The sequence below is a fragment of the Lonchura striata genome, chromosome 4, assembly GCF_050655825.1.
Source record: "Lonchura striata isolate lonStrDom1 chromosome 4, ASM5065582v1, whole genome shotgun sequence".
NCBI lineage: Eukaryota > Metazoa > Chordata > Aves > Passeriformes > Estrildidae > Lonchura > Lonchura striata.
In genome coordinates, this window is record NC_140706.1 from 25,900,596 (window position 1) to 25,914,753 (window position 14,158).

The following is a 14,158-nucleotide window of genomic DNA, read 5'->3' on the forward strand; positions in this document are numbered from 1 at the left end:
ACCATTGTACTGATTGTGGATCTATCATCCATTACACAATCAGCAGAAAACACTTTGTAAAAATTTTTATAAAGACTTTTAAAGTGTATTTATGCACACCTCACTGCTGTTTAAAGCTTTTAGGGGATGGGTCCTGAAGATGTGTGCAGAGACAATGACTGAATTTTTTAGTTTTCAAACACCAATCCAAAGGGCTAAACTTGTCGTCTCACCACTGAAGAGCCTGATATACTCAGAGGTATATTTAAAAATAACTGAAGTTACAATGTTGGTTCTTTTAGTAGAACCAGAGTAATAGTTCTGACTTTAATTTTGAAAGGAACATATTATGACAGGAACATGCTTCTTCCACTCAGTATTCATTGTCTGCACATGCCATATATTATAATGATAAACAATACTTTATATTTTGTCAAAGGTTTAGCTAAACACTGCCTAACACAAACATGTGTGGGCCTGTTGAACACCTCCTTTGAGGAGGCTGGCAGGCAACAAGCCTTCTGCAGGAGAATAAAAAAAGCTGCTTAAAAACCAGTCCAGTTTTCCAGGCATCAAGTTAAATATTTACAACAAATGCTAACTTCCCACCATGCATCTGCCCATCTTCATGTAGTATTCCCCCTGAGGGATTGTCCTCCCAGGTGACAAGTGAAATCAAGATTTCAAAGTCAGATTCTAACAGTTTTGACAGATGTAAAGAAAAATATTCAGCAGATCACTGCTGTGAGAACCAGCCATAGGGCTGTCCATGCTAGGGAGCTCAAAGGTCAGCAAAACAAGGCTCCTGGTGGCCTTCTTCTAGGAGCCACTCATCAGAAAAGGTGTGTTGAATTATTTGAGTGACATGACAGCCTTGCACAGACTTCCTTTCCTTTGGAGAGACTGCTCCTCATTTCCTTTCATCTCGTGAGTTTAGAACCTGCCCCAAGTCAGGCAAGACAAGCACCCATGCATGTCCTGAGAAAATAGTACTGTGGAAAGGCTGCTTTTTTCCTCCTTCTCAGGGAAAAGGAAAAACACAGTGTGGGTGCAATCGCAGCTGTTCACAAAAAAATCTGCAACAGATCTAATTTCACACACAGAGGAATTTCTCTTGCTCTTGTGATGCAGTGGAAAGGTTTCATTTTTGTGGCATTAGCATCAATTATTACTATTTCTGTATAGTCACCCAGGGGCCTCTGCTTGGGTGTGGTCTCACATCTGGCCAGTGCAAGCCTGGAATCTGAGCAACAAGAAAGTCGTGGAAGCCTATTATTGACCTGATATTTCATAGGAAGCTTATGGACCAAGACTTGCTGCTCTTCAGTTCCCAGCACATGAGAAGGGTACTCACAGCACAAGAATGAATGAGAAAGCGAAATCATGATTGCTGCTATTCAAAGCACAGTCTATGGTGACTATTAAGCAGTGACTCCATTCATTTCTACTTCTCGTACTCTTTGTAAAAATAGCAGATAATTCAGCAGTTCTGAAACTTTTTTCTGCTACTTTTTTCTCACTTTCCTCCCCCTTTGTCTGTACACACCTGCAGGGAGTGGGTCTTGTGAGGAGAAAAAATTGCTACAGCTGCTAACAGCAAAGTAATGGTGTCAGCAGGGGACAGAAGGTTGGAGTAAGAAATCTGGGGGACAAACAGACCATTAAATGAACTGGGAGAAGAGGAAGGGAGAAGGAAGTAGAGGAGATGAGGAGGGAGAGGAGTAGAGCAGGATGCAGGCAGTGCACTGATAACTAACTCAGAGCTGCCCCATTACTTAACAGAGGAGACCCCTAAACATGACAGAATCACCAGGAACAGCTGCAGTGTTGGCAGCAGCTCCCAGGAGCCTGCGTCTCTGTGGTCCTGGCTCTCCTCTGCACTGCCTGTCTACATCTCCAGGCAGAGCCCTTTGTCACAGCCCCACTTCACACTCTGTCACGCTCCCAGATCCAGCCACCAGTCCCATCCTGATCCCAGTAGTTGCACTATAGAAAGGATTAAACTCCTCCTGTTGTTACCATAAAAGCATGATTAATTGAAGTGACTGAGGGTTTCTTGTGCCACTGATGTTTGGCCTGAGGGTAGTTATAGAAGAATAAAGAAGTTATATTGTGTGGTCCTGATATAGATGTTCTAATTTGGAATAAACTTCCCTGCATAGTTTAAGACCCACTAACCACTGAATTGTCAGCAGTGTCACTGTGTCAGAGTCCTGGAAGAAACTTAATGTAAAAAACCTTTATATAATAGTTTCCCTGGCCTTTTGGAGGATTGTAAATTCTGTTGATAAGTAACTGTTCTCACAGAATATATCTGTATTCCCTTAAGGCACTTGACTTTGTACCATATCATACAGACATAAAGAACAAGCTGGATTTACAAACTGACTTACAGACCAATCTCTAAGGAGTTATGATAGCCATTAACGTGGTGTCAGTGAGCAGAGTGCCAAAGGTCTCAGCTCATGGGCCAAAAGTGCTTAGTAGTTTTATAGCTGTGAGAATTATACAAAATCTGTAGGAAAATCTGCTACTGATAAAAGTTTGTTTCACTTTCAGATAACAAAGACATTACCGTAAGAGTGATTAAATTGCTTTGTTGAAAGATACCAGCCCTGGTGTCTTTTGATACAGTTAAACACTTAAGGTGATAATTGTTTTGGGAAAACAATGACATAAATTCCATATATGGATCAAAGGCCTGGATTCTGGTGAGAAGCTAACAGTAACAATGCAAAACCACCCCAGAATAAAACCTCAAATAATGTTGTACATACAGAGAATGTAATCTTTCAATGTATAAGGGGAGAGTGTTGTGTAAGGCAAGGAAGTGACCCAGTCTTGTAAGGATGCTGTAAACTCATGCCTGGCAGTCTAAACATGCCAAGAGTCCATGCACTATACCTAACACAACCCAGATTGTGTACCATTAGATGCCCCTAAACTTTGCAACTTCTCAGCACATCCCGCAGGTCTGAGCAACCCAGTCTTTATTTTCCTTCTTCCCTTCCTTGAGCCTGGTAAAAACTGCTCACAGCGGTATCATCCCCTGCAGACTCCAGCCATTCTCTGGCCCACTTGCTGGTGTTCTTCCTCTCCTCAGCTATAGCAGGCTCCAAAATGAAGCTGGCGAGTAGATGGAACATAACAAGAGGAAAAAAATTGTGAAAGGATGGCACTAAGGACACTGTCTTCAGTGGACCAGGGAACAAACAGTATCCCCACAATCCAGCCAATGAAATTTGGAGACAACTTGTCACAAGACATAAAACATCCCAAGAAATAGGACAGGAGGCAATGGGCAGAAATCAATGCACAGGAAGTCCCACCTGAATATGAAAAAACTTCTTTACTGGAACACATTGCACAGTGAACACAATTGTATGCCCTGAGCTCTAGAATGACCCCGCTTGAGCAGGGAGGTTGGACCAGATCAACAACTGTGGTCCCTTCCAACATTATCCACCCTGTGATTCTGCGACAAATCCCCAAGCCCCACTAATTCCTTACACTTAAAGGAATTAAGTGTAAGGTGTAAGTTTTGCTATGGAAGGCAAAATCGCCACAACCTTTAAATGACTATGCATGTATTTATACACGTAGACTCAAAGGATGTTTGGTTCACACATCCGTCATGCACAATAGGGCCAACACTATCACCTACGCTTTGGACCATGAGCACGCCTTGTATTCTTTAGAGCTTCTGAACGGTTTTGGAAGGTATTCCGGGCTTTCCCTACAACTCCTGCCTGGGACCTGTGATGCCCAAGACACGGGAGGCCAGGCCAGCCCGGCCGCGCCGCTCCCTCAGGAGGGAGCCCACCGCAAGGGCCCCTCGGCCGGCCCCAGGCGGGGCCGAGTCACGGCCTCCCGCTGCCGGGGCGCCAGGCTCGGCCGTGCCGTGCCGTGCCGTGCCGCTCCTGCCGTGCCCCTCCGTCCTGCGCAGCGCGGCCCGGGCAGAAGGCGGGGCGAGGCCCGGCGGTTCCGGCGGCAGCGCGGCAGGCGGTGCCATGGCGGCGGCGGATGTGCGTCCTGCGCCCCGCCCCGGCCCGCCCCGCCCCGCCGCCGGCCGCCCGGCCGCGTAGACGGGGCGGCGCGGCCGCCTCTCCCCGCGCAGCCGCCGCCGGCCGCCATGGAGGATGTGGGCTCGGGCGTGAACGCGGACGCGGAGGTGCGGAAGCTTCAGGAGCTGGTGAAGAAGCTCGAGAAGCAGAACGAACAGCTTCGCAGCCGCCACGGCGCCCTGCCCGCCGCCCCCGCCAGCCCCAAGCGCCTGCCGAGCGCCGGGCCCTCCTCGCCGCCGCCCGCCGCCTCCCCGTCGCCCGACGGCCGCTGTCTCAGCCCCAGGGCCGCCGCCCGGCGTTCGCTGCCCGAGGAGCCCGGCGGCGGCGATGGCGGCAGCGGCGGCAACGGCCTGCTGGACGACGCGGCGGTGCTCAGGCCGGAGGAGCTGGAGCGGCTGGCCGGCTGCGATGAGGACGAGACCGGCTGGTGAGGAGGCGGCCGGGGTGGGGATGGGGCGGGGGCGGTCGGTGAGGAGGCGGGCAGGGCTCCGCGTCCCCCTGCCCCCGCCGTGCCCGGGGGGAAGGGGCTGATTCCAGGCTTGTGCCTGATGTCGGAGGGGGTCTCGGGGCTTTGTGTGCGGCGGCAGCCTCGCCCTCTGCGCTGGGTGAAGGGCTTAACGAGCTGTGCGAGGCGTAGCGAAGCCTGCCGGGGAAGGGTGTTTCGCTTTCTGCGCACGGCGTTGGAGCTCCCCGGAGCTCCGGCGGGAGCGCTGCCTCGGGGCGCTCGGACACCGAGCGGGCTCCAGTGCTGCCGCAGCGTCAGCATCGGCGTTCTCGGGCCTGCAGGCGGTGGGAGCCGTGGAGAAACTTGTGGGAAATTTATAGCGTAGTTCAGAACTAGCCCACAGGTACTGTTAGACTTCAGACATGCATCAGGCATCTTTTATGCCTCGATTTCTTTCAGCTGTAAAGATGGCAAAGGTAACACTTTTTCATCTCATAAACGCGTTGCCCTTAGGTGTTCTAATTTATTGCTAATGATGCAGTAGGATCACGGTTTCCCTTAGGTTGTTCCTCGTTATAAATGGACTGCTTTACCCTGCTGCTTCAGCAGAAACAGCTGCAGGTGGCTGTTTGCCTTGTCATTATCGCACTTGGATGAGCTTCCACTGAGAATCAAGAAGACTTGCTCTCTCCAGACATCACACTGTTTCTAGCTGTCGTTTTGAAGTTTCCTATGAGAGTTGTTGAGGGGCAGCCTCAGAGCTGCAGGACAGATAGTGGGGAGGAGCACCGTGTCAATAACATGTCAACACCATATCAACAGAGGGATGCAAGGGAAACGTGTACAGGGACACAAAGTGTAATACAAGCAAACTGTCTTGCAGCAGAACCGATTGTGGGTCCATCTAGCAAGGTCTCTGGGAGCAAACATGGAGACAAATTTACAAAACAAACAAAAATGTCTTGTAGAGTTAGAAACGCCTTTAGAAATGCTGGACTGATTCCATGCATGAGCAATGTTTTAGTTGCTCAGGGAGGAGACAGTGTGTGCACTTCTTTGGCAAAGTCATTTGCCTGACATTCAGCCTGATCCACTGGAGAAGTATGAGAGCATAGGTTTATTCTCATCCAACACTAAATTAACACAAGGCATCATCTCCCAGAAGATGAGTCTGTCTGTGCAAAGCAGCTGCTCTTATTTCTTACTTTTTGCCTTGTAATCTACAAGGGCCTACAGCCGTTGATGGAAGTACAATCTGGTAAATTTGCACGGCAGGTCTGGGGTAGGATGGCCAAATTTGTAAATGTCATGAATTCTAGTGACAATAGATCTTACTGTTTTATACATTCATTCTAAATCATGGGTAGCATAATGAGTCTCTTAGGTGAAAGTGAATGTCCCGACAGCATGTGTGGTGACAGTGGCGTGTGTTTTTGTTGACACAGTTCTGGGTACTCACGGGGCAGCCAAATGGTTCTCTGAGCACTGCCCTTGCTGGTGTCAGGTGTCTGGCTGCCAGTTATTGTGGCACTGTCATGTTTCTGTGCAAGTTCTAGTGCTCAAAAACCAGCAAAACTTACAGGCGGTCTTCATTCCTTTACTAATATTTTGGCAACTATAATGCTGAAGTGTTTAGCAGCTAATTTTGGGCATGGGACACTGACTGAGACAGAAATGCATGAAACAAAAAAAGCAACTGTAAAAATTTGCTAATTGTCATACATATCACAAAATATGGGTATGTAGTTATTAAAAAAAAAGTGTTTTCCTGCTGTAGTTTAATCTGCAACTAATGATAAACATAGTTTGGCTAGATTGATGATTTCTTGTTCCAAAGTGCTTAATTAAAGTGGGAATTAAACTCTTGGAATTTCTAAACACCTTCTAATTCAACTGTTGAGACACTAAATAGTCCAATCCCTTTTATTTTTCTATGAAGGGAAGATGCCTTTATGCATTAGATTAATGGAGGTTATTGGTCTTAATGAAATTTGAAATTTTCAGAGGGCTGATGGAGCAATCTAAAACAAACAAGCCCGTGAAGGTAGGAGGGGTTGGTGTGAATAAGTGGATTTCCCTTAAACTGTTTCATAAATAATTTAATCAACTGAAAGAGTGAATGTATTCAATGAAATTTAAGTCTCATATGAACTCTTTGAGGTTCAAATGGATTAACCCAAAATCCTGTTTAAAATATGGGATTACACACTGTCAAAATCAAATATCTCTTAGCTGCTGAGGACACCTCTTGTGGAAACAAACTAAATTTAAATCATTGTTTGTTCATAAAAAATTGATTCATCTTGCGTGTTTTGCTTGTCTACACATAGAAGTTAAGATTTGTCTTTACTTTTGATTTCAAAAGGACCTTGCTGTGGGTAACAATAGGTTGTAGAGGGTGCTGGTTATTGCTATTCTTTTCTGTTTTGTGTAATACAGACATTTTCATACCCCATTATGAAATTGTCTGCAGTTTTGTCATGGCAGAATAAATATTTTTTTAACTGTTAAAATGACATTGTTTTACATTTAATGCTCACATGAGATTAGTGGCTGTGAATTTAAGACAGAGCACTTGATACTGTGATTGAAATTGATACTAGAATGTGACCAGTTTCTTTAAATCTACATGAAGAGTTGATCAACTTATTTTTAGCTTTTAAAATGCATTTTAAAATGCATTTAGGTAAGTATACAGAAGAGAAGTGTGAAGTGAAAAAGTAAGGAGAAGGTGCAACTATCAAACAGGCAAAGGAACTTTTTGACACTGCTCTTTTCATAGCAGCATTAGCTATTAAAACATCCATACAGTATTAGTGAATTTTGGGATTGTTTATATTTTTGCTTGATTGCTTTTCTCCTCTGTGGTTAGTTAAATCCAGATTCACTTCAAGTTTTAAACATTTTTGCATGAGACAATATTCAAATTATGTGGTAAATTAGTAAATATATTTCAGTGAATTTGGATTGTCTTGTCTGTATGCTTCTGAATAATGTTTAATGTACTGAAACTTTCTTCCTGATTAGATCCCAAAGGTTGCAGATGGGCACGTCTGTATTTGCACACTGTACTGAGCTCTGCACAGACCCGTGGAGACTTTGCTTTAGGCCTGCTGATTATTTCCTCCAGTTATCAGCGACTTCCATAATCTACTCTGTGGGTGTTCCTGTTTAGCTGTTCTTGAGCCAGATTGCATCAAATTTTCAAGTTCAATCTGAATGAGTTTTTTCTTACTAATTAATTGAAAAAACAATAGGGCAAAAGGGGTGATCAGAGTGGAGAAATCTTCAGAGAAGTGGTGTGCAGCTCCTTGCCTGACTGGCTGGGTAAGGTTGGGTGTGGATGAGCAGCATGTTGGAGACATCTGGATAACAGTGTGCAGGGTGGCTTGCCATGCTGCTTTTAAAAAGAGTTTATTGGGTCTTGAGTTTATTGCAGGATAAGCGTGCACACGTGGGCAATTACTGTAGATTAGTTACTGTGCTGTGAACCCACTGTAACTTGTTAAACAGTCACTCAGGCTAAGCTTTCTGACAAGTTTTGTTTTAAATGTGAGCAAAGCATGCAGTGCCTTTCTTCAAAATTTACTTGCAGCATGTGCATAAGAGAGCATAGAGCTTGCTGTATAACTATTTCGTACATGTAATTGCTCAGCAAACTTCAGAACAGTTGTGTCCTCTTTAAATGACAGTGCTATAAAAACTAGCCTAGCACTTATGTTTTCATATCAGCATAAAGTCTCCTTGGTAGGGTTAAAATAGCTGACAGTTGACTGACCTCATTTACAAACAAAAGGCAGTTCTTGTGTATTTAAAATGAAATTACTGGGGTTTTTTTTACTAACTAAATAGCTAAAAGTAATCGTTTCAGTGGTTCTTAAGACCTCAGATTGGTTGTGTATTCTGACTAGTTAAAATGGAAGGCACATACTTTTACTATTATACCCACTCTCATTCAGCAGCTATTTCTAATTTGCACCTGTTTATAATAGTGTCAGTTTCTGTTCTAGCCATCCATTATCGTTAGTTGGCCAAGGGCCTGTTTGAGGTACATGATTGCCATCTGTAATGGCTGTCTTCCCTCTCGTATTGCTTGGTGTCCCTTGAGCACAAGCATTGGTTTGGAATCCTGGTTTGCCACAGTGAGCTGGTAAAGTATACCGTGACTATTTTAAGCTAGAGCTCCACCTGAATGAAACCCCATTGCTGAAATTACATTGCAGCATTTCCTGTTCAACTGTTAAATTTTGTTCTATTAATGTGGTTTAGGCCCCTTGGAAGCCAGACAGATTCTGATCAATTTCTGTTTCATGGTGTAAGTAGAAGAAAAATTGCTGCTTTTCATTTTGTGGCAGATAAAAAGTCAATTTGATTTAAAGTTTTGGGGGTTTAACCAAATGCAGATAATGTCTTCACAAACTAGGGAGATAATATGAAAAGCATGTAAGAAAAGCAAGGGCTATGGAAGTTGCCAGTTTTATCATGAAAAACAACTGGTAACATTAAATAATACTCCGTTTGATTATTGTCCTTGAGATATCTATGTTTTTTGTGAAACAGATATTTGAGGACTGGAGGAAGAATCCTGAGGAAGAACTGTTTCCATTTCTGACCTTTTTTGTGATAATTATGGCTTTTAAACATGCTTGATATTTAGATAAAATGAAAGCTTTGATATGGTTTCCTTTACTGTCCTAATGCTATTGCTGAAATTTGGTGCATAATCATGTCTTGTTTAGGCATGATTCACACTTCTGCTACTTGTAGAGCTCTCAAGCATAGTCATTAATAGCATTTTATTTTGGAACACATTAGAACACAGAACTTTTCAACTTTTCTGTCTTCATTGTAAATATCAACAGTGCTATGTTTGAGCACATATGCACTAACAATTTTCTTATGAAAAGTTTCTCAAATAGTGGACAGTTGTACAATTTGTGTGATAGTTCTAGGGAAGCTACATGATGGTAGTTTTGATGGCCCATTTCCCATTCTCCATTTTCCGACACAAACATGTTCTTTTGGATGAGGAAATGAACAATGGGAGTAATTTCCAGCAACTACTCAGGGCACAGCTAGCTATCTTTAATTGCTGGGCACAGAAAATTGTGTTCCAAATTGCACTTTGCAATTTCTTGGATATTCTCAATTCTACTTAAAAATTGCATTATGTAACTAAAATGTGCCACTGTAACATGAGGGTTAATGAGACTGTCAAAGCCTTTTTCTAGTATTCATATCCTAGAGTTTATACTCATAGACTGGAGTTTGCTGTAGTTTGTTCAATCTCTCAGAACTAGAAGTAGTCTGTGAAGTAGAGTGTGAAGTAGAGCTGAAAACTAATAATTTCAGGCTAAGCAATGTGTATCTCAATCACAGCTGTAACACAGGAATTTTGTGGGGTAGGGAGAAGGAAAGGAAATCCATGGGCCACATAAGTGCAGTCACTTAATTTTTTGATTGATTGATTTGTCATTCAACCAGAGATGCTTTTCAGATCTTTAACTGTCCATTCAAAATCCTCTTAAATACTAACATGCTTAAGCCACTTCAGATAGGGTTTCCTGAAACTTTTAAATTGTTTTAAAATAGCCTAGATTGACACTGTTGTGTTCTGAATTGTCTGTTTCCAATACTGTCCAGTATTATTGTCTCCTGATTTATATATTTTCATTAGCTTTTTGCTGTGAAGTTTCCTTCTTGTATTTTAGGGGCATTTCTTATTGATTTGTCCTTGGATTTCAGCTTTTTCTCCTCATCACGTCTTCAGGTTTTTAATCTTGCTTTTGCATGCATTTTGTGTGTTCCCATTTAATTTCCTTTATTGTACCTTCCAGTTTTTGTTTAAAGCTAATGTAGCTAAAATAAATTAGCTCTAATTTCAGATTCCTTCCACTTGCCATCTTCTTTCTAATTCAGATTTGTGACTTCATGTTCATCTGCATGTTTTCCCTCACTCTTATACTGAGCAGTGGAAGGATTTTGATGCAAAAAGACACTTCCTTTTTTTCCCAGTTAAGAGTTTTGGCTTCTTGTTTCATGCCTATGGCAACTAGCCTTTTGTATTTTAATGCACTGGGAGGTGTTTCTCAGGTGAGGTAATCTGTACACAGATGTTCCACTCCTACCGCAGTGGTGTGTCCTCTCTCTTCAAAGCCTTTTCTGACTCATCTGTGTCCCAGTGCAGCATGCTGCAGCTTGCCCCGTTTGGCTGACACCATATATGCTTGTAGTCTCAGCAGTCTTCCTGCAGAAGCTCTGCCCTTTTGTGTGCTGCCTCTTCCTGGAACGAATCAGTAGAGCCCCTGGCTGCTTTCAGCCTCAGGTTGGTGCTGCTGTGGTGTGGTTGACAAGTAAGAGCCAAAGGAAGGAAATACTAATGGCTGCAGCAGTCATAGTGTCTGGTCTCCTTAATGTTGTTTCAAAGTAGATCAAAGCACCTTTTAATATACCGTTGTGTTCTGCTTTACCTTATGGCACTGAGTTGTAGAGTCTTTACTCTGTTGTGGAGAGATTGGAGTATGTGTTTCTGTGTTAACATTTGTAGTATGGGTGGCAACTGTAAGTTGTCGGCTTCCTCAGTCATTTTTAACTTCCTGTTTTGAGAGAGTTGATTTACAGTAGTTAAAGATGTATTAAGTTATTCTGTTAATCTTCTATCTTGAACTTGCTGTACTGCCAATGAGTGGTGTTGTGTTGCTGCAGAATGCATTGACAGGTACAAATGGGATCTCTTCTGGAAGGTTCTCCAGCTAAAGAGGACCTGTATCATTTGGGTCAAACAGTTTGACAAAGAACACCACTTAGCTGTATGAAGTTACTTGTATGTGCTTCATGAATCTGTTCTTTTTCTGATGTTGGGAAAAGGGGAAGAGGTAATAGAGGCATCACTCTGGTTCTTTTCTTAGCCTTGCCCTTGGTCCTTTTAGTTTTTGTAAAATCCATGTTAGGTAAAGCAAGTAAAATTAAGTCTCAAGACTTGAGATTGGCTGTTCTTTGTCAGGTGGGATATTAAGATCACCGCTTTATCGTGAGACTTTATAATTGCATGATGTATAAGAAACTGTCCTGAAAGAGCTGTTTTGTCACTGCATCAGTGTACATGTGTGTGTTGTAGTGGAGTTGCACGAAATGTGTATGGTGTCAAGTTCTGTCTTTCCTTGTAAGTCATGAAACAAAGGTTGATAAAGGAAAACAGTTGACTGGGAAGAGGTGGGGGCAATATGGGATATATATTTGGTTAGAAAGGGAGGTGGAAAAGAGGGGGGAACTGTGTGAGCCTGGATTGCTTCAGTAAATAAACTACTTGTGAAACAAATTGAACAATTGGGAATTCCTGAAAAGAATGTGTCAAAGCTTAAAATATCAGGTAGAGTTTTGATTAGAACAGTCTTGGAGGTTTGTTGAAGATGCCCCTTTTGTGTGTTTCTCAAAGATGACATGCACTTTCATTTCTTGTCTTTTATACTGGCTACTACTGTAAACTGAATGTGCATGGAACTTCTCACACACAGCAAGGCATGTCAGCTATCCAGAGAACCAGGAGTGAGTCTGGCCTGTACTGGGTAAAAGCTGGCCTTGTTGCCTTTGATGCTTCTTTGTATTGTATAAACATACCTTAGGACAGAAAGGAGTACAGGAAAGTACTAAAAAGACAGTAAATTCAAAATGTTAGAGACATAGTAAATGTTAAACATTACTTTTAATGGTATGGAGATGTCATAAAAATTAAAGAAAGTGGCATCATTGTTTACACAACTGTGATAATTGAGTGACTTTTGTGCTTTTCAAGGATCTTCAGGGCTATAAATACATGAAGGGCTTTTAGCTTTTCTTTTGGGTTGAGTGTCCAATTGTAGGCATTTCTACAAAATTAGTTATGACAGCATGATATTGGACAAAGCATAAACCCCTTGAACTACAGGAAGTGGCAGTGACTATTTGGACTGTTACAAAGAGCTTCAATTTTATTTTAAAACCTGGCAGCTAATAAATATTTTCTCACCTGGTTCTGCAAGCATAGTTTGCTAATTTCAGTGTTAGAGGGAAGAGTGTTTTGGAGCTCACTCTTAATAAAGATCAGTGTTTTGAGTAGAGTGATGGTCTTATAAACACAAGCTTTTGTAAGAAGTTAACTTAATGGTAGTAATTACAAAAAGAATCTCTAAAAGCTATTATAACACCAACAGTTCAAGTTCTAGAATTACAGAGGAGAGATGAGATAATCTTGTAGAGAAAGTTGTGGGAAATAACTTCTGTGTTTTAATGTCATTGGCATAAAGAGAAGAACTTCTGTTGTCTATTTGGTATAGAAGCATGTTTGATTAGACTGTCAGATGTTCCTATGTGACACTGGAATACAGTCATTCACTTGGAATATGAAGTCTGTCATTACTCTAGAAGAAATGCTTGTTTAGCTGATTCTACGCATGCATAATCTCTAGTTAAGAGTTATGTCTTGCAATTCACTTTTGTCTTTTGCTGAACCACATTCCCAACTTTGGTTCTAGTCCAAAGTAAGGCTTAAAGTTCCCTATTTTGAGTGTGTGATTGGTTATGACTTTTCCTTTGATCTGTCTGTTGAGTGAGGAGAAGCTTTCAGCTAAATTTCTAGAGTTATTAAACTGGATTACTACTTTCTTCAGTCATGGAATGTTGATGTTAAAAAACATGAATGGAAATGCTGACAGACAAAGGCTTAAGTATATCTGGCAAAACAGTTTGATCTCATTGTTTCTTTCTACTCTCCTGTGTGCATTATTTCTTTTTCCTTGTTGCTAATGCTTGTATACCTCCTTAGGACAGAGATAGTTCCTTTTTCTGTGTTCAAAGAGAATGAAAATATCAGGTACTAGGATAGAAATAATAAATAAAAATAAATTCTTTATTGTTCTAGGCTACTAAAACAGTAGTTGTGTTTTGTGTATTTTAGCACTGCTCCTTGGCTATTAAGATGTTTATTGCTTCCTTTGCTTAGGAAAACAAGAGTTCTCTATTGCATAGTGTTTTAATTTCTTTCAGGTGAATCTGAAAAGATTAATCATCATTTCTACATTTATGTGACAGTGAAATTGTCCATATACATAACGTGTCTGAAGTTCTTGGTAGCCATATGTTATCACTTTTATGCTTTATCCAAAAGAGTTAATTTTAGGGTCAAATCTGTGCTTTCTTTATCTTTTGGGATTGTACTATAGTGTAAATAGAGTGTAAAACGATAAATAGCATACTGTGTGGTGTTCTGTTGCATGTCTGCTCTTATGCTCATTTTGTCTGTCCTCATAAATTATATTTTATCTCTCTTTTCCAGGTTGTATACGTCTCCAAAGAAGAAACTGAATCCAGTGCAAAAAAGTGTCAGTCCTTTAGTTTGGTGCAGACAGGTATTGGATTACCCAAGTCCTGATGTTGAATGTGCTAAGAAGTCACTGATCCACAAGCTGGAACAAACAATGTCAGGTGAGTTTCTGCACACTGAAACCACTGGGTTGTATGTGTATATTCTGAAACAGCATCAAAATTAGCTAATGGTTGTGAGATAAAATATCTATTAATTACTTGTGTCTAAAGCTTTCATTATGATTTACAAAGTCATTAATTCTACTCATTTTCTGGATTGTATGAATGAATTGAAAGAAGGCATTAAATCATGAGTCATGATTTCAGAGTT

The 14,158-nt window shown here is 41.8% G+C and overlaps 1 protein-coding gene across 6 annotated transcripts in view; it reads left to right on the forward strand.

The window, feature by feature from the left end:
- Positions 1-4,041: 4,041 nt before the first annotated feature.
- SLAIN2 (SLAIN family member 2) overlaps positions 4,042-14,158 on the forward strand; it is a 34,046-nt gene continuing 23,929 nt past the window's right edge. The window contains exons 1-2 of one of the 6 annotated variants that reach the window (XM_021526560.4): positions 4,042-4,470; positions 13,799-13,947. In XM_021526560.4, the coding sequence (XP_021382235.1) occupies positions 4,112-4,470; positions 13,799-13,947 (508 nt within the window). In that variant the 5' untranslated portion in view covers positions 4,042-4,111. The remainder of the gene's footprint in view (positions 4,471-13,798; positions 13,948-14,158) is intronic. The other 5 variants (XM_085578620.1, XM_085578621.1, XM_085578618.1 and 2 more) reach the window with 5 other exon arrangements.